This window comes from Notolabrus celidotus, chromosome 16 (assembly GCF_009762535.1).
Source record: "Notolabrus celidotus isolate fNotCel1 chromosome 16, fNotCel1.pri, whole genome shotgun sequence".
In the NCBI taxonomy this organism is placed as follows: domain Eukaryota; kingdom Metazoa; phylum Chordata; class Actinopteri; order Labriformes; family Labridae; genus Notolabrus; species Notolabrus celidotus.
The window spans coordinates 30,466,760-30,485,988 of NC_048287.1; the positions used below are offsets into that span (position 1 = coordinate 30,466,760).

A 19,229-nucleotide genomic window follows, 5' to 3' on the forward strand; every position below is an offset into this window, starting at 1 on the left:
GAAAAGATAACAGTTAGTGTTTCTGTACTCAGCCATGATGCAAATATCACCAACAAAAATCCTTTCACGGCGAAAGTGCAAAGTAGTTATTCAGACAAAGAGAGCAGCTGAGCTTCCCAAATGAAGCCATCACACAGGCTGACCTATTGACCCCAGCAGCAGCTCTCTCCCTCTGTGCCCTCTCATTTTGAGAATGATGCAGCACAAAGACATCCAGCAGAAGTGTTTACAGCTGCACCCACAACTGCACAGACAGCAGGTGTTCACAGGCGCTCTGCAGAGGGGAGTGAAGCAACAACTCCCCTCTCTTTGACCTGCTGAGTGATTCAGTAAGAAACCACAAGGCTGCATGCAAACATGTTCTCGTCTCAGACATCAACGAGGCAACAAGTCACACTGGATTACTCCGGAGTCACTCTGCTTTACACTCTGCGTGTGTGCATACTTCTTTGTGTGCATGCTGCAGCTGCTTACACACATTATTCAACATTTATGGGTAACTTAAGACGATGTTTTAAGACCGCTTCATCAAAACATGGACAACTTTTAGAACTCCCCCTTGTGGCTGGCTGCAGTATAGGTCATAAAGCCCGCCTCCTCCATGTGAACAGATGGAACATTGGTCAAACTAGAAAATTGAATTGCACGGCAAATAAAATGTCCAGTTCAGTCAGATAGGTATATTCTTGCTGGTTTGAGTGCATGCATTCATATTTAGATAAAGAGCTTTACTTGGTTATTCAATGCTAAAATGAGGGGATCATGATTGACAGCTCTGTTAACAAATCGGTGGTTGCAGGGTCCGCCTCCTGCGGCGTTCTGCAGAACAATCAATCAGTATTTATTCATATGGCGCCAAATCACAACAAATGTTCTCCTCAGACTCTTCCCAAACAGAGCAGGTCTACACCGTACTCCATGTTCCATTATTAACAAAGACCCAACATCAAGACAGGATGAGATCCAGTCCCATCTTACAGACCGGACTCAGTCTGATCTCATCTTAATCCACCATGAGCAGAGCACTTTGCAGCATTTAGCAAGATACAGTGGCAAGGACAAACTTCCTTTAACAGGCAGAAACCTCCAGCAGGACCAGACTCATGTTAGACACACATCTGCTGAGACTGAGTTGGGGTTTCATCCAGACATGAACAGTCAGTAAAAAGTTCAGATGTGAGGTCAAACATGAAGTATGAATGATGGTTAATAGACCAAAATAGGTCAGACACAGGTTTACCGTCAGCATGTTCTGTGTCTCAGCGTGAGGAAATGTTGCCTCTGCACCTTCTCTGTGTTTCTGGTAAACAGACTCGTGAGGTTAATAGGTTAGCTCACAGAAATGAGACGGTTTCTTTTGTTCTTTATTAATCTGTGAGAACTGCTCATGTCTGTTGTAAACATCCTGCTCCACACGTTTATATTCAGTGTGATCCGTAGCTACATGCATTGTGTTGCTGCAGGTATTGATTTGTTTTTCACATAAGCAAAATCTACTTTTTAAAAAATCCAGTAATCGATAATTGCTCGTTAACATTTCCAAGGATTGCGTCCCTTCTTTGGACGAACATTTTTGAATCCTTAAAGAATCAAGCTGAGGACATTTCAGCATCCTCACTCTGCTGTGTTTCCCTTTAAAGTTAAAATATTAAACACAAGGGCACCATGTGGAGGAGACAAGTTAGGATTACTCTTGAAAGAGCCTTGAAAAAACAATAAAACATTTGCATTATTGAGGTGATGAGGTTTCTTTGTAGTATTTTTCATGGGGCCTATAATAGTAGCTTTTTATCAATGTGCTTTTACATGAGATATCTCCAGAGCGTGTTTTAATCAAGAGGTTTTCATTCTTCTTTAGGCAGTATTACTGTCAGGATTTTAAAATTACGTCATATTTTAATATTTTCTATATTTTTATCATTTCTATTTTATATGTTTATATTTTTTATATTTTTTTGTTTTCTATATTTTCTATATATTTTAAATTGTTTTTATGTTTTCATATATTTTTTATTTTTTATTCTTATACATTTTATATGTTATATATTGTTATATATTTTTAAATGTTTATAATTTGTATATATATTCCTATTTTTTTATATCTATATATTTTTTTATATATTAATTTTTTTATGTATTCATATGTTTTATATTTGCTATTCTTAGAGATTTTATATATTTTAAAATTTTTATATTTTGCATATTTTAACATTTTTGTATCATCTATATTTTGTAGATATTTTTAATTTTTTTATGTATTCTTATCTTTTATACTATTTTATTTCCTTGTAATTTTTATATATTCCTATACATTTCTGCATTTTCTATATTTTTATATTTTCTATATGTCATATTTTTTATGTTTCATATTTTGCATTAACTTTTATATTTCTGATATCTGATTTTTTTTAAATTGTTTTAATCTTTAATATTTTGTTGTTTTTATCCTTCAAACATTGTTCTATAACCTTTTATTTATCTTCTTCACATTTCTCTGTTATCATCATTTAGTCTCTTTATTAATTGTAAAGCACTTTGTCCCCCTGTTTTGATAAGTATATATATATATATAAATAAAGATGATTATTATTACTGGATGACAGTGGTTAAAGCAGACAGGGAGGACAGAGAGGGTGAGTAATCACATATACTTCTGCCGCCCCCGTCAAAGAAGCCTGGACGCGCCCCTGCAGAGCCTCTGAGCCGTTATTGATAACCCTTTGATAAGCGCACCTTCAGGTCTCTGTGTCATAAACTCAAGGACATGTGATGATCTTGGTTTCTAAAACAAAGCATTATAAAAGCAGTCGTGCCTCCCTCTCCTGTGAATGAGCCTCCTCATTTAATAAACCCTTAGCCAGCTTCTCTAATCTATCATCTCTTTGTCTCTTTGAATCAACCTGCGGCGGGATAATCCCCACAGGTCCTCTGCGGTTTGCTTGGCCTCTGTCTCTTCAGCTTTCTCGCTCAAAGATGATCTTTATTCAAGGAAACAAAACTTCAGTCAAGGTTTTGCTTCAGCCTGTAAATCTATCCGCCGCTTTGTGCAACTTGAAAAAAAGACCCCGACAAAGAGCTGAGCTGTGAGCATCGTGAGGTCAGGCTGCAGGAATGCAAGGAATGCTGCGGGTTTTCCCCCGTCCCCGCCTCCTCCGGGGCCTCCTGTCGGAAAAGGAGCGAGGAGCGTCTGACACAGATTAATCTTTGAGTGATGACATCATCAGCAGGAGGCTCAAAGCTGCGGTTTTCTCAAACAGGCACTCTGATTTAAGTGCCTGACACACTTTAAACACTTTTACTATTGTTGACACACAGGGACTGCTTTATGGGTTTCTTTTAAGGTCAAAGGTCACCCTGAGGAAGATTCAGACAACTCAATGCTCAATTAAACGACTTCCCCATCGCTCACGACTCATAATCACTTCTCCTTTAAATTCTAAAAATGAATAAACTTCTGTTTCTGTGTTTGTGTGTGTGTTTGTTTATTCATCTTGTACGTCATGAGGCAGCTGCGAGTATTCACCGAGCATGACAGCAGGAAACTTAAACAGCTGCAGAAACATTTACACAAACTCAGAGTCATGTTTGGATCTCATTGAAGGAGGGACCTTTCATGAAAAACACACAGAAGAAGAAAAAATAATATTGCATCACATTCAACCCACAACCTCCAGCTAATTATGAGCCCGTCTGGTCTGTTTGACAGTTTTCCAAACTCAGACGGTTACCATGAAATCAGATAAGGTAAAGTGGAAGTGGCACTCTTTGCTTCTCAAGAATTACTTAGAAAACTCTCCTCTAACAGCGGCAGTAAGATGATCCGTGCCTTGAAAGCAGGGTAATAATTAAACACCGTAGAAGATCCCTGCAGGACAGAGGCAGGCATGGACTTGCAGCTTCTTGAAATATCATCGGGCCTCATTCATCAAAGTCTGCATGAGACCTTTTTTTAACTTTGCTTTACAAAAGGTGTCAGGATCATGAGTCTGTTCCTAACCTGCAGAATTGTTTGCACCTGTGTTCTTAAACTGTTCTTGTAGGGTAAGCTAGAGCGGCCTATTTGGTTCAACACCGTTCACAGAGCAAGGTCACAGAGTATCATGAAACAACATCAAAACATGAGGCTAAAACACAGACAAAACTGCATCAAGACAAAATCAAATCAGATGGTCAAACACCAATTTGAGAAAGCTTCAATTTTTAGATAGAGCTACAGCACCTCTTGTTAGAAGCAGGTCAGAGATTTACACGGGAGCTTGATGCTGGATGGTTGTATTCGTCAGGAAATAATGACAGTTAGCGGGCACAGATGTGAGAGCAGTATGGAACTGATCAAAGCAGAATGGAATGGAATGGATAAAAGTAGAACAGAATGGAACACATCAGAGCACAATGGAATGGAATACATCAAAGCGCAATGGAATGGAACACATCAAAGCGCAATGGAATGGAACACATCAAAGTATGACGGAATGGAACACATCAAAGTAGAGCGGAATGGAACACATCAAAGCAGAACGTAATGGAACACATCAAAGCAGAACGTAATGGAACACATCAATGCAGAATGGAATGGAACACATCAAAGTAGAGCGGAATGGAACACATTAAAGCAGAACAGAATGGAACACATCAAAGCAGAACGTAATGGAACACATCAATGCAGAATGGAATGGAACACATCAAAGTAGAGCGGAATGGAACACATTAAAGCAGAACAGAATGGAACACATCAAAGCAGAACGTAATGGAACACATCAAAGCAGAACGGAATGGAACTGATAAAAGTAGAATGGAATGGAACACATCAAAGCAGAACGGAATAGAACACATCAAAGTAGAATGGAATAGAACACATCAAAGTATGACGGAATGGAACACATCAAAGCAGAACGGAATGGAACACATCAAAGCAGAACGGAATAGAACACATCAAAGTAGAATGGAATAGAACACATCAAAGTATTACGGAATGGAACACATCAAAGCAGAACAGAATGGAACACATCAAAGCAGAACAGAATGGAACACATCAAAGCAGATGGAATGGAGCACATTAAAGCAGAACAGAATGGAATGGAACACATCAAAGAATGGAATGGAACACATCAAAGCAGAATAGAATGCTTCTGACAGAATAGAATGCTTCTGATTGGTCAAACCACATAACATCTGTGATTAATTCTGCACATCAAAACCAATGCTTGAGACAACCTGAACACACACTTCATATATAATGAATCCACATAAAAGTAATCTGGTATGTTCCCCCTCTGCCTGTTGACACTGTGGTAAACACCCATTAGTGTGGTCTCAGGCTGGTCTAGAGAGTGGGGAAGTGATGACAGTTAGTGGGCACAGATGTGAGAGCAACTCTAAGCTGCTGATCTCTACAAAGTCACTTAAACCAGAAGAGGTAGAGATAACCGCAAGTCATTTTTAAAGGTGTTTCAACGTCAAAGCTCTGAGAAGGAGGAGAGCTGGATGAGGACAGAAATGTCAACGTCAATACTCCTGCAGAAGTCTTGAGGCCTATACGACGACACAAGCTCAACATACCCCATAACTCCCATTTATTCTGATGTTTTGCCTGGATGTATTCTTGTGGCACGTCTGACTGTGCAGGCATGAGTAATTTCATCTTAATTTTAAAATCATGTATGTGATCTAATGCCTTCGTTTGAAACTGCAACCACTCCCGTAAAGGAGCAGCTGTGACTCGATCCTCACTGCTTACTCCTTCAGCCTCAGAGCTCGAGTTCTGGCTCATTTCTGTTCTAGTCCTGAAATGTTCAGTTTTAAAAAAAGAGGTGATAATCCCAGGTAAGAACAAATCACAGGTAAGAAAACTTCATCTCAATAAAGACTGTGTAAAGAGAGATTGGTCCCTCAGAGGCCCAGTGTTTGCGTCATGTTTTCTCTACATCCAGTTCTCTGTGAGATAAAGACACCACTCAGAAATCTGGAAGACTTCCTGAATCTTTTGGAAAAGTACAGAAGAAGACATCAGCAGAAAGCCTGAGTGGTGCTGTAAAAACATCCTGCAGCACTGCAGTGTACAGTCATGTCTTTGGCAGAGCAAAGCGCTGTGACAGCACTACGGCTCACGGCAGAGTTGCCTAAGAAGCAGAGTGAATGATCTGTCTTTGATGATTTTAATGGGTCATTTCGTCAGCACATGAAAAACATCAACACACACGCTTGCAGCCAAACACACACACACACACACACACACACACACACAGACACACTTGTGCTTTTTCCATTCTACTTCGTGTTAGTGAGGCACTGGTATTCACGCTGTCTCATCTTGAATTTGCTCAACTTGACAATTTTCTTTCTCAACTTTCAGGAACTAACAATGAACTTGAGAGCAGATGTGAAGCAGGCCGGATGTGCCCTGCTCATGCCCTATCAGCTTCCTCCAACACCGGCCAATTACCCAAGAACTGTCAACTGCCTAGGAAGCGGAAAACCACAAGTGCGATATTTGACTTTGACACGTCAGAGAATTATATCACGGACACTTTCCCAGTATAGATCTCAAGAGTTTGATTTTTATTCAGAGGCAAGAAAATGCCTCAAAACTTTTGAATGATTTGAAGACAGTTGTGATAATTTAGCTTTCCGGTGTCTTTAATCTCATTTTGGGGTTCACAGCTCGCACCTTCAACACTTTTGTCCCTCTTACCTCTTTTTATCTGGTGAAACAATCCTTCAAAGTCCACTAAAATCAACCTGCCCAGTACAGACAGCACACAGACATAGTAAGGGGCTCACTGGTGAACAAAGTGGAATATTTAACTGCTGTTTAAACTGAAATCAGCTCCTGGAGGTGGTGGAGACCAAAAACGGAGCTAAAAGATGACTAAATTACACGTAAAGCTCCTATGAAAGTTCCAACTGGATATGAAACAGACAGTTGTGACACCTGATTCTTCTATATGACCTATTTAAATACATGACACCACCATGGAGAAGATTCATTAATGCTATTCAGCTATTTCTAATGCCTGCTTGCTTTTAAGTTTGACGATTAACATGCCGTTTTTCACATTTTCCAAGAATTCCCAGTTTGACTGTTCATAGGAAGCAGAATGAGACTTTTGGTTGACAACGTCACTTATGCATGCACAACACAAGGTCAGCAAAGAGATGAGAGGCAACACTTTGTCCAAAGGGGGCGCCAAAAGTGACAAACACTTGAAAGCTCCTCATTGGAGCTTTAAATTTGCTCAATGGTCGGACAGAAAGCTCCAAATGTTTGTTAAAGTCATCCTGCAAAGTGCGTGTACGGTCGAGGCAGATGGCTGTCTAACATGAGTCTGGTCCTGCTGGAGGTTTCTTCCTGTTAAAATGAAGTTTTTCCTCGCCACTGTAACCGTAAGGAGTCCTATCCTGTCTTGATGTTGGGTCTCTGTGGTCATAATTTCTCATAGAGTGGTCTAGACCTCCTATGTTTGTAAAAGCGCCTTGAGATAACATTTGTTGTGATTTGGCGCTATACAAATAAAGATTGATTGATTGATTGATTGATTGATTGATTGATTGATTGATTGATTGATTGATTGATTGATTGATTGATTGATTGATTGACTTTTGCAATTGCAGGCTCCAATTACCCACAAATTGTGTTGTTTAAACACTTTATTAAAGTTATATTTTCAGGCTTTTTGTGCTCTTATTCAGAGAGGATAGGATAGCAAACTGGAAAAGAGAGTAATAAGTGACGTGCAAGAAAGGGACCACAGGTTGGATCAAACCAGAACCATCCGCTTGAGGATTATGGCCTCTGTACATGAGGCGCCCAACATAACCACACGGCCAAACTGGCGCCCCTCGACTCCTTCAAAATAAGAGCTTCTGACTTTTAAGTGTGTGGATGCAGGATGTTATGGAAGCTTAAGTCTAAAGAGTTTGTGGACAGATGCGCTCAGTGTAAGGATAAGCTTTTCAAATTGTGGTTCGGCCATTGCTCTCCAAAATCAGCAGCAACAACTTCCTATGGAAAAATATACAAGAAGGATATGCTGTGAATAGTAAAATAACACTCTTTGACAAGCCCCAGTATTCAAAAAGCTAACCTTAAAATGATATCATGAAAAATATAAAAGTATGTCATCAAATTAGAAAGAAAAGGGAAGCTCTGCTGTCAGAAATGCTCACCCAACACCTTCAAAGTGAGTTTGTTTGAGTCCAGACCTCTGTTTAGTAAGCTTTCACTTCTTTCACTACTGGTTATGCGTCATTAAGAAGACATGCAGCCTCACATGCTTCAGCGTCCTGTTTTCATCTATTATTGACTTCAACAAAGACAGATTAATATTAAAGCTTGGCTCCTGCAGACTCCTTCTTCAGATGCATCCATTATTTACCCGCATACAGTGTGCGTGCAGATTATATTACAGTAAGCTCCCTCATGATGTGCAATGGTGACATCACCGTCTGCCTGATGAGTCATGTGTTTCATCCCTCAGACACACACTCATACACACACTCAGATGGCTCTAATGGCTTCTGTTTTGTTATTGTAGTTAGTAATTAGTTAGTAATGGGCTGGTTGTCTTGTAAAGCGAGTTATGCAATAACTGCGCGTTCATTCATTGAGCACAGCTGGTCCTTCACTTTCAGTTACTGATCTCTGTTTTCACTCGCAACCATCCTGTGCAGGTGAGATCAGGTGAAACGAGGACAAGACAGTTACCTGAGTGAATTCTGAAGCCACTGATTAGTTGAGGCAAATCACAGGGCTGCCATCTCAAGAGATACAAGGAACTTGCAAGTCTATGACCTCCAATTCCTACCCGGTGGCAACCTCTTTACCCAAAGAGCAACGCCAGTATGACTGCAGTACCCCTAATGACCACTAGAGGCTGGCCCCATATTAAAATGTCCAGCTTTACAATAACAAATATGTTTACAATCTGGTGCAAAAAACTCCATGACTGAAAAAACAGCAACCTCCTGACCCAAAAAGTAAATGCCAATTTGGAAGTATCAAAAAACAGCAGTTCCCCAAATGGCCACTAGAGGCAGGCCCCAAAGATGAGTCACTCCCCTTTAGTGCCCCATATTAAAATGTCAATCTTTAAAACAGATGACAAACATGTTTACAATCTGGTGCAAAAAAACTCCAAGACCAATATGGAAGAACCAAAAAAGCGCAGTTCCCCAAATGGCCACTAGAGGCTGAGTCCAGAAAGGGAGTGTACCCCTAATGGCCACTAGAGGCTGGTCCCCTTTAGACCCCATGTTAAAATATCCAACTTTACAACAAATAATAACAACATGTTTACAATCTGGTGCAAAAAAACTCCTCAACCAATATGGAAGAACCAAAAACTGGAGTTCCCCAAATGGCCACTAGAGGCAGGCCTCAAAAGTGAGTCCACCCCCATGTCTCTGTAATAAAGAGTCCAGCTTGATCACCTTCAATTCTCAACAAGCAGCAACCTCCTGACCCAAAAAGTACAGCCAATATGGAAGTACCCAAAAAAAAACTGCAGTTCCCCTAAATGGCCACTAGAGGCAGGCCCCAAAAGAGAGTCAACCGCCATGTCTTTGTAATAGAACATACAGCATCACAGCACAAAATAAAGCCTGGTGCAAAAAAAGTTTACAGCCTGGTGCAAAAAAAGCTGCAAGTACCAAAAACTGCAGTTCCCAAATTAGCCACTAGAGGCTGAGCCAAAAAGAGTCAATCTCATTAGGCTGCATGTTAAAATGTACAACTTTTAAACTTGGATTACAGCCTGGAACAAGGTCTTAAAGACAACTTCTGCTCACCCAATCACCTGTTTTTTTTCTTGCACAACCAATCCAAGACGTCCGTGATTGACAGTCTGTTATTGATTAGCTAGCAGGGTATCGGTGTCGGCGCTCTGCATACCAGGCTTCTTACTTCCTGATGCGTTCCTTAAGAGTTGATTTATTTGCACAGGAGTCTCCTTAACCTTTGTTTTCCCTCTCATAACCACCACCATAAACAGAAGATCTCAGCGTTTGAATCATATGGTTAGCTGTTTGTTTAGCCAGTTAATGACTAACCCACGAGCACCGACTTTCAAGCTTTGATAACTTTGTCTTTGACATCCCCTCCACTCTTCCTCTGCTGCATCCTGTCCGCCAAATATGGTCACGCCTGGACCCAGAAAATAAAGATTGCAACGGCCAAAATAACAAACATGAGGCTTTCAAGGGAAGTCAACAACACATGGGTGATGTCATTCAGATTATCCGCTTCAAGCGTGTGTTTCTGACTCAATAACGATCACAGAGACAGAAACACTACTAGCAAATTAACAATTCTAATAAAGTGGAGATGAAAGTGTTTGTATTTCAAAGTATTCATGAAAAAATGAGGAACAACAAGTCTGACACTGTTAGACACAATCATAGTGCTGAGTAGGGCTAAGGGAAACCCCCAATACACACACGAATGAACACACACAGCCAATCACAGCAAGCCATGACGTCAAACAGCGCGTCGTTTCAGGAGTTCAAATTGAGCTTGTAAAATTGAGACATTAAAATTTGCAGGAACCGTTATCTTTCATCCACATGGTGAGCATTTACTTGCTTATCAGTCCATTTAATTACTCATTATCTCACACACTCACACACACACTCACTCACTCAGTCAGTTAGTCCAGAAAGTAAAAGTAAAGACCACGTGCTGAGAGCCCCCCTTCTTCAAACACACACACACACACACACACACTTACACACAATCAAACACACTGTAATAAAAGTATCATAAACAAACTTACTCTTCATCTTTCTTCCTCTCCTGCTGCGGTAAACTCTCTCTCTGAGTCCAGAGTGTGTGTACTGTATTTGTGCAAACAGTTTGTGTGTGTGTGGGCAAAATGTAAAAGTCCCTTTTATAGGATAGAGTATGACACATCACCTGAGTCATCAGCCATCGTCGCCATTCAGGCATCAACGCCCACGCTGGACACACACCCCCCATTCCCCACCTCCCCACCTTTAACCCCTCCTCATCTCTAGAAGCTGAGAAGAGCGTCTTTGTTTACTGAAGTGATTTTTTTTTTGCAATGAAATCAGAAATAAGGTGTAATCAGAAAACACCAAATTGTGCAATTTCTGCTCTCTCCTTCCTCCTCCCCTCCCCTCTGTTGCCTCACTGCATTCTTTTGTTTCACCAGTCTTCTGTGTCTCAGATCAGTGGTGTAAAGTGAGGGAGGGGGTCTGATGCCCCTGTGGTGGATAAAACATTATAAAATGCAGAATCAGAGGAAAGGTGTGATGAAATGCCTTCATGTGTGGATATAACATAATAAAGTGCCTTCTGGATGCTCTTTAATGGGTGAAAATGTTAAAAAATGCCCCTACTGTGTCACCCCAATACCCCCCAAAAAGTTTGAATACTGTGTAAATGTTGATAACAAAAGATTCTGATGATTTTCAAACATTTGAACCCTATATTTAGTTACAAATAGTGCTAAAAAACAACATATAAATGTTTTATGAAATGATATGCTCAATAAAACAATGAAAAACGGATGCAATGCTAAAAAACTAATTTTCATTTACATACATGGCGGCTACTTTGTGACCATGCACGATGTTTCTGTCTTCCCAGGTCATTGTCTATGACAAATCTTCAAAGCGTCTGGATTCATAAGATAGAAGTGTGGAAGTGTACATAGTGTATGTATCTTTAATATTTGCTATATTTTCTTTTATCCTATTTCTTATTTAATAATGTTTTATTTTTATTTTATTTATCTTATTTTATTTATATTTTAATTTATGTTTTATTCTTCTTCAATTTATCCTTTTGTTTTTTTAAATTTATCTTATTTTATTCTATCTTATTTTATTTTATCTTATTTCATTTAATTTTTACTGTTTCATCTTATTTTATTTTAATTGAACTTATTTTCTTTATTTTAAGTTTTATGTTTTATTTTTCTTAATTTATCTTATTATGTTTTAATTTATCTTTTTTTTATCTTAACCTTTTCTATTTTTATTTTATTTCAATTTATTTCATTTTATTTGATCTTATTTCATTTCATTTTTGTCTTATCTTATTTTATTTTCATCTTATGTTATTTTTTTATTTTATTTTATTATTTTATTTATTATTATTATTATTATTATTATTATTATTATTATTATTATTATTATTGTTGCTATTTTATTTTGCACTTTTATTATTATTATTATTAGCATTATTATCTATCTATCTGTCTGTCTGTCTGTCTGTCTGTCTGTCCATCCATCCATCCATCCATCCATCCATCCATCTATCTATCTATTTATCTATCTATCCGTCCATCTATCTATCTATCTATCTATCTATCTATCCATCCATCCATCCATCCATCCATCCATCCATCCATCCATCCATCCATCCATCCATCCATCCTTCTATCTATCTATCTATCTATCTATCTATCTATCTATCTATCTATCTATCTATCTATCTATCTATCTATCTATCTATCTATCTATCTATTTATCTATCTATCTATCTGTGACTCTGTAGTGGAAATCACTGCATCCACCAATGCAGGTTAAAACTGAACCATGCAAAGATGAAGCCATGTATAAACCTGATCCAGAAACACAGAGACTTCTCTGGACCTGATCCAGAAACAAAGAGACTTCTCTGGACCTAATCAAGCATAACAGAGACTGAACCTGATCCCGTTTCAGATGGACATAGGGGAAGTGGAAAACTGTCCTGTGGTCTGATGAATCCAAATTTTACATTCCTTTTGGTCATCATGGACAACATGTCCTGCATGCACTGTACAGAGGAGAGGGACCACCCGGCTTGTCATCAGCACACAGTTCAAAGCCAGCGTCCCTGATGGTATGGGGATCGTAAGAGTCCATGGCATGGGTAGCTTCCACATCTGTGAAGACTCCATTAATGCTGAACAATATCTACAGGTTTAGGAGCAACATATGCTGCCATCCAGACAACGACGTCTTCAGGAAGACCTTACATATTTCAGCAAGACAACGCCAAACCACCAACAGCATGGCTCTGTAGTAGAAGAGTCCAGGTGCTGAAGTGGCCTAGCTGCAGTCCTGACTTGTTGCTCATTTTAAAGACAAAGGAGACACCAAGCAGCTACGGATAGGAACGTTTATACCTGATTAAAACTGAGATATTAAACTTTAAAATATCCTCCAGTGAATCAGCACAGTCCATTAATGATTGAAGGAGAAAGACCCTCCTCCTGCTCTCACGCAGAGGACAAATACTTTCAGCCTCAGTGAAACTGCACATGACCTTCCGGCTGCTGCTGCACCAGCTTTCGGTTTCAACAGCAGTGTGCAGCGCTTGTTCAGTGCTTGCTCTTGCCAAAACACAACCTTGGCAGAAGCTCTGACAGTTTGTGTTTTTTGGGGAAATTCTGGGGTTTGCAAAACTGTGATTCTTTAGTTTGATGGTTTCCTGCCTGCTCTGTGACCTCACCAGAGACAACGTCAGGTCATTACTTCAACAGATTGTATCCTTGTTATTTAGAAATTGAGGTTATGCCAGTGAAAATTGCAGAGTTTCAAATTGACACTTCAAAGGTGTTTGTGTGAGACGCGTCCTCAGGATCACGTCAGTTTCCCCCCTCAAGAGAAAGTCATCTCTGTATGAGCAAGGCAAGGCAAGGCAAGGCAAGGCAAGGCAAGGCAAGGCAAGGCAAGGCAAGGCAAGGCAAGGCAAGGCAAGGCAAGGCAAGGCAAGGCAAGGCAAGGCAAGGCAAGGCAAGGCAAGGCAGCTTTATTTGTACAGCGCATTTCATACACGAGGGCAACTCAATGTGCTTTACATTAAAACATTAAAAGCATTGGAAACATTCAGACAGGCATAAAAGAACACAATTAAAATGACAAATATAATAAAACAGAAAAGAAAAGGAAAATTAGAAATATATTAAAAATTACATTAAAATTTTAATTTAAAGTGGGTTAAAATAATCTAAGATAGGAAGGCAGAGGCAAATAAAAAAGTCTTAGTCTTTGATTTAAAAGAGGTGAGAGTTGGAGCAGACCTACAGCTTTCAGGGAGTGTGTTCCAGATATGTGGTGCATAATGACTAAACGCTGCTTCACCATGTTTCGTTCTGACTCTAGGAACTGAAAGCAGACCAGGACCTGATGACCTCAGAGGTCGAGGTGGTTCATAAAGTAGTAGCAGATCAGCAATGTATTTTGGGCCTAAACCATTCAGTGCTTTATAAACCATCAGCAGGATTTTAAAGTCTATTCTCTGACAGACAGGAAGCCAGTGTAGAGATCTAAGAACTGGAGTAATGTGGTCTACTTTTTTGGTCCTTGTTAGGACTCGAGCAGCAGCATTCTGTATGAGCTGCAGCCGTCTGATGGACTTTTTAGGGAGTCCTGTAAAGACCCCGTTACAGTAGTCTAGTCTGTTAAAGATAAATGCATGGACGAGTTTTTCTGCATCCTGCTGAGACATGAGTCCTTTAATCCTTGATATATTCTTAAGGTGATAATAGGCTGACTTTGTAATGGTCTTAATGTGGCTGCTGAAATTAAGGTCTGAGTCTATGACTACACCAAGGAGTACAACTGCCTGTTTCATTCCTGTATCTGTCTGACGCAGCACGTAGTCTAATTTACGCTGCTTTGCTCCTGTAATTACTGTCACTGATTATCCTGACAATGAGAAAATGCAAAGAGTCACTTGTGATGAATCCAAAGTGAAGTAGCTCATGAATCTGCAGCTGAGCTGTTACAGTGATGGGAATAACATCCGACTTCCACCAGATCTGTTTCCAGTCTGTCTCTGTGGTTCGGCTCTGTGTTCTCTCATCCATCAACACTCACAAGTTGTGTTTTCAGAACTCAGCACAGAGCAGGACCGCCGGACAGCTGGAGTCATGTGACCGTGGTTTTCCCGCAGTAATCACTGAATCAAGGATTCTCCTCCTCCTCCTCTCCTCATCCATGTTGTCTTTCTGGTCCTCTGAAAACCTCTGACCTGTTGACTCCAGGCCTGGCTCCGCTCATCATGACTTTGGTTTGTTGTTGTAGTTAAGTGAAATACGATCTGGTGATAACACAGAGTGTTTTATTCTGAAAATTAACCGGATGTTTTCATTTTGTTTTGGTGAAACCTGACTTCCTGTCCCGCTCCATCTGCTCTGTTGAGATGGATGCGTCGTGCTCCGGCATCCAGCAAAAAATAGGAGTCTTGTGTATCTGATCCGGAGGACTCAGACCTGCTGGATCAGAGACGCAGTCGGAACTCAACGGAGTGGATCCAGTGGAAGTTAACCATAGACTGTATAAATAATGGACGTAGTATCCGTGGCGTCACCCATCTGTTCCTGAGAGCTGTTTTGAAGCCAATTGACGGCGGCAGCCATATTGGAAATGCTGAACTCAACCAGGCAGAGTGTGACGTAAAGAGGCGGAGTTTGAGCCTCCTAGCCAACAGCTAGGTCCTTATTTGGGCAAAAACTTGTAATCTTAATATCTTCTGAACCGTTGTGTTAGAAAACAATTCACCCCGGTACAGTGTGTGTCGATAGAGGGATTAGCTTTGTAGGGCCAAGCCGTTTTTCGAACCAGGCTGTAAACATGTTTATTAATGCGGCAAAGATCGTGTCTATGTGGTTTCCTGTGTTTCTGCAGACAGCCTCAAGAAGATTCTTGATGAATTGCATTTTATAACACTTCCACTTGGGCTTCATCCTTTGAGACTGGAGGTTGCCGCTTGAAGTTAACACATTGACTAGAATAGAAACCTTACAGATCCGGTGCTGTGACGGATCAGAATCGGACACAGATCTGGTGGAAGTCGGATGTTATTCCCATCACTGTAACAGCTCAGCTGCAGATTCATGAGCTACTTCACTTTGGATTCATCACAAGTGACTCTTTGCATTTTCTCATTGTCAGTAAAAACAGGAGCAAATCAGACTATGTGCTGCGTCAGACAGATACAGCAATGAAACAGGAAGTTGTACTCATACAGAGATGACTTTCTCTTGAGGGGGGAAACTGACGTGATCCTGAGGACGCGTCTCACACAAACACCTTTGAAGTGTCAATTTGAAACTCTGCAATTTTCACTGGCAAAACCTCAATTTCTAAATAACAAGGATACAATCTGTTGAAGTCATTTCTTGACGTCGTCTTTGGTGAGGTCACAGAGCAGGCAGGAAACCAGCAAACTAAGAAATCACAGTTTTGCAAACCCCAGAAATTCCAAAAACACAAAATGTCAGAGCAGGAAAGTGAGTAGCATGTTATTTAACCAACACATTTCCTTCTTCCCAGGATCCTTTTTATTGCCATGAGCAAGCACTGGCAGGAGGCCACGCTGCTGCTTAGTTTGACCAGAGACTGAAACTGGTGCAGCACCAGCAGCAGGAAGGTCATGTGCAGTTTCACTGAGGCTGAAAGTATTTGTCTTCTGCGTCTTTCTCCTTCTTCAATCATTAATGGACTGTGCTGATTCACTGGAGGATATTTTAAAGTTTAATATCTCAGTTTTAATCAGGTATAAACGTTCCTATCCGTAGCTGCTCTGGGTCTCCTTTGTCTTTAAAATGAGCAACAAGTCAGGACTGCAGGTAGGCCACTTCAGCACCTGGACTCTTCTACTACAGAGCCATGCTGTTGGTGGTTTGGCTTTGTCTTGCTGAAATACGTAAGGTCTTCCTGAAGACGTCATCGTCTGGATGGCAGCATATGTTGCTCCTAAATATGTATATATTGTTCAGCAGTAATGGAGTCTTCACAGATGTGGAAGCTACTCATGCCATGGACTCTTATGATCCCCATACCATCAGGGACGCTGGCTTTGAACTGTGAGCTGATAACAAGCCGGGTGGTCCCTCTCCTCTTTAGAGCGGAGGACACAGCGTCCATGATTTCCATAAAGAATGTCAGGTTTTGATTCATCAGACCACAGGACAGTTTTCCACTTCCCCTCCGTCCATCTGAAACAGGCTCAGGTCCAGAGATGTCTCTGTGTTGCTGGATCAGGTTTATATATGGCAGGCCTCCCTGCATGCACGGTTAAACCTCTACAGATGATCCAGAACGCAGCAGCAGCACGTCTGGTCTTCAACCAGCCTAAGACAGCTCATGTCACTGCCCTTCTCATTTCGCTACACTGGCTTCCAGTTGCAGCTCCCATCAGATACAAAACTCTAATCATGGCTTACAAAGCAGTAACCAAAACCGCTCCAGTTTACCTGGAACCCCTCATCCAGGTCTTCTGCTGCACCCCTTCTCGCCCGCTACGCTCAGCCTCTGAAAAGCGCCTAGTGCTTCCAGCACATAAGGCCTCAAAATCACTAGCTGGACTCTTCTCTTCTGTTGTCCCTAAATGGTGGAATGAATTGTCCAACTCCATTTGATCTGCAGAGTCCCTCTCTACTTTCAAAAGACAGCTAAAGACCCAGCTCTTTAGGAAGCACTATGCACTTAGCTAGACTGTTCTCCACTGTTGTCCCCAGTGGCAGATCATGTCTTCCAGCTACATTTGACTCACACTGTCCTGCTCTACTCTGGGAATCTGTGTTCAGGTCTGGAGTGACCCAGCACTTGGTACTTTGGTCATTATTGTGGTGATGTTAATTGTTGTTGATGATAATGGAAGGTCTTAAATGGTTTGGTTGCTTCATTGTAGATGTTCCTTATTTACTTCTGTGCATTGCCTTTACACTGCTTGACAGTACCTGCACCCAAATGGACTTGAAGCACTTTGTTACTCTTACTGATCTTGTTTCCTCTTGTCTAGATCTTTGCTTGTGTTGTTCTTGTTCTTGTATGTACGTCACTTTGGATAAAAGCGTCTGCTAAATGACATTGTAACATTGTAACATATATGGTTTCCTCTTTGCATGGTTCAGTTTTAACCTGCATTTGTAGATGCAGTGATTTCCACTACAGAGTCATGTCTGTTTTTCATGCAAGAATGTCAGATTTTAACATTTCACTTTATAAAATAAAACAAAATATTTAATAAATTAAATTGAATAATATAACAGAAAATAAGACAAAATATAATAAGATAAAATAAAATAAAATAAAATAAAATAAAACAAAACAAAATAAAACAAAATAAAATAAAATAAAACAAAACAAAATAAAACAAAATAAAATAAAACAAAATAAAATAGAATAAAATAAAATAAAACAAAACAAAATAAAATAAAACAAAATAAAACAAAACAAAATAAAACAAAACAAAATAAAATAAAACTAAATTAAATTAAATTAAATTAAATTAAATTAAATAAACCAAAACAAAATAAAATAAAATAAAATAAAATGAAATAAAATACACTAAGAACACTTCTACACTTCTGTCTCATGAATAGATAGTAAGGTACGTTAATGCACGATAAAAGTCCCGGGTTAGAAAGAAAGAGCAACACATCTGTATTGAAAGTGCACGTTGTTGATCCTAATGGAAGTCTACACTCAGGAACAAACTATGAACCTTTCTCCTCTGTTGTGATTTATATAGTAGTCACCTCCAATCCAACAAAACAAGACAGGCAGGCTCAAATGCTGAACTTGAAGCTTTGAAATCAATAAATGACGTCACATGAATCAATGGATGATGTCACGGTGGATACGTCAGCTTTTATCCACAGGCTGCTTGTCCGCTGACTGACCTGCTTCTTGAGAAGCTTGGATTCTTCCATGGTTGCATTTATTTTCCTTTACTACTTCTGCTGATTGATTCTGTGTTATTGTACGAATGGAAAGTTTTGGTAGCAGGGCAAGAGCATGAGCCGGCTCAGTAAGTCACCCCTTTACTCACTCTGGATGTGAGTGTCAGCAACATGAAATAATATCTAGTAAGCTGGAGCTGTATCTGAGGAATGACGCAGCAGTTTGCAGGGTTTCCAAGAAGCTGCATGTTTCCTGCTTCTTGAGAAAAGTACAGCGAAAGATCCTCCCACCAGGATATAAAATAGTTGATTCTTGCAAACTGTTTCCTGAAATACTCTAATGACCTCTCCAAGTCAAGCAAACCATTCCCTGAATTCCTCCAAAGACCTCTCCATGTCCAGCCCCCCGTTGGTGCACGTTTCTGCCATCAGTGCTGCTTTCACTCGAACTTTGAGCCAGTGAAAGTGAAGCATGGAAACAGAGGAAGCACGTCATAACGGCCGCAGTGCTGACTCGTCCGGCCTTCTTTTGTCATCAAACATCCCCATATGGGGTAATAGAGCGTCTGTGCGTTTGTTAGAGGGGGT

The 19,229-nt window shown here is 40.2% G+C and overlaps 1 protein-coding gene across 1 annotated transcript in view; it reads right to left on the bottom strand.

The window, feature by feature from the left end:
- LOC117828161 overlaps positions 1-10,810 on the bottom strand; it is a 17,042-nt gene extending 6,232 nt beyond the window's left edge. Inside the window, exon 1 of the mRNA XM_034705167.1 lies at positions 10,770-10,810. Coding sequence (XP_034561058.1) covers positions 10,770-10,776 — 7 coding nt within the window. The 5' untranslated portion in view covers positions 10,777-10,810. The remainder of the gene's footprint in view (positions 1-10,769) is intronic.
- Positions 10,811-19,229: the final 8,419 nt, after the last annotated feature.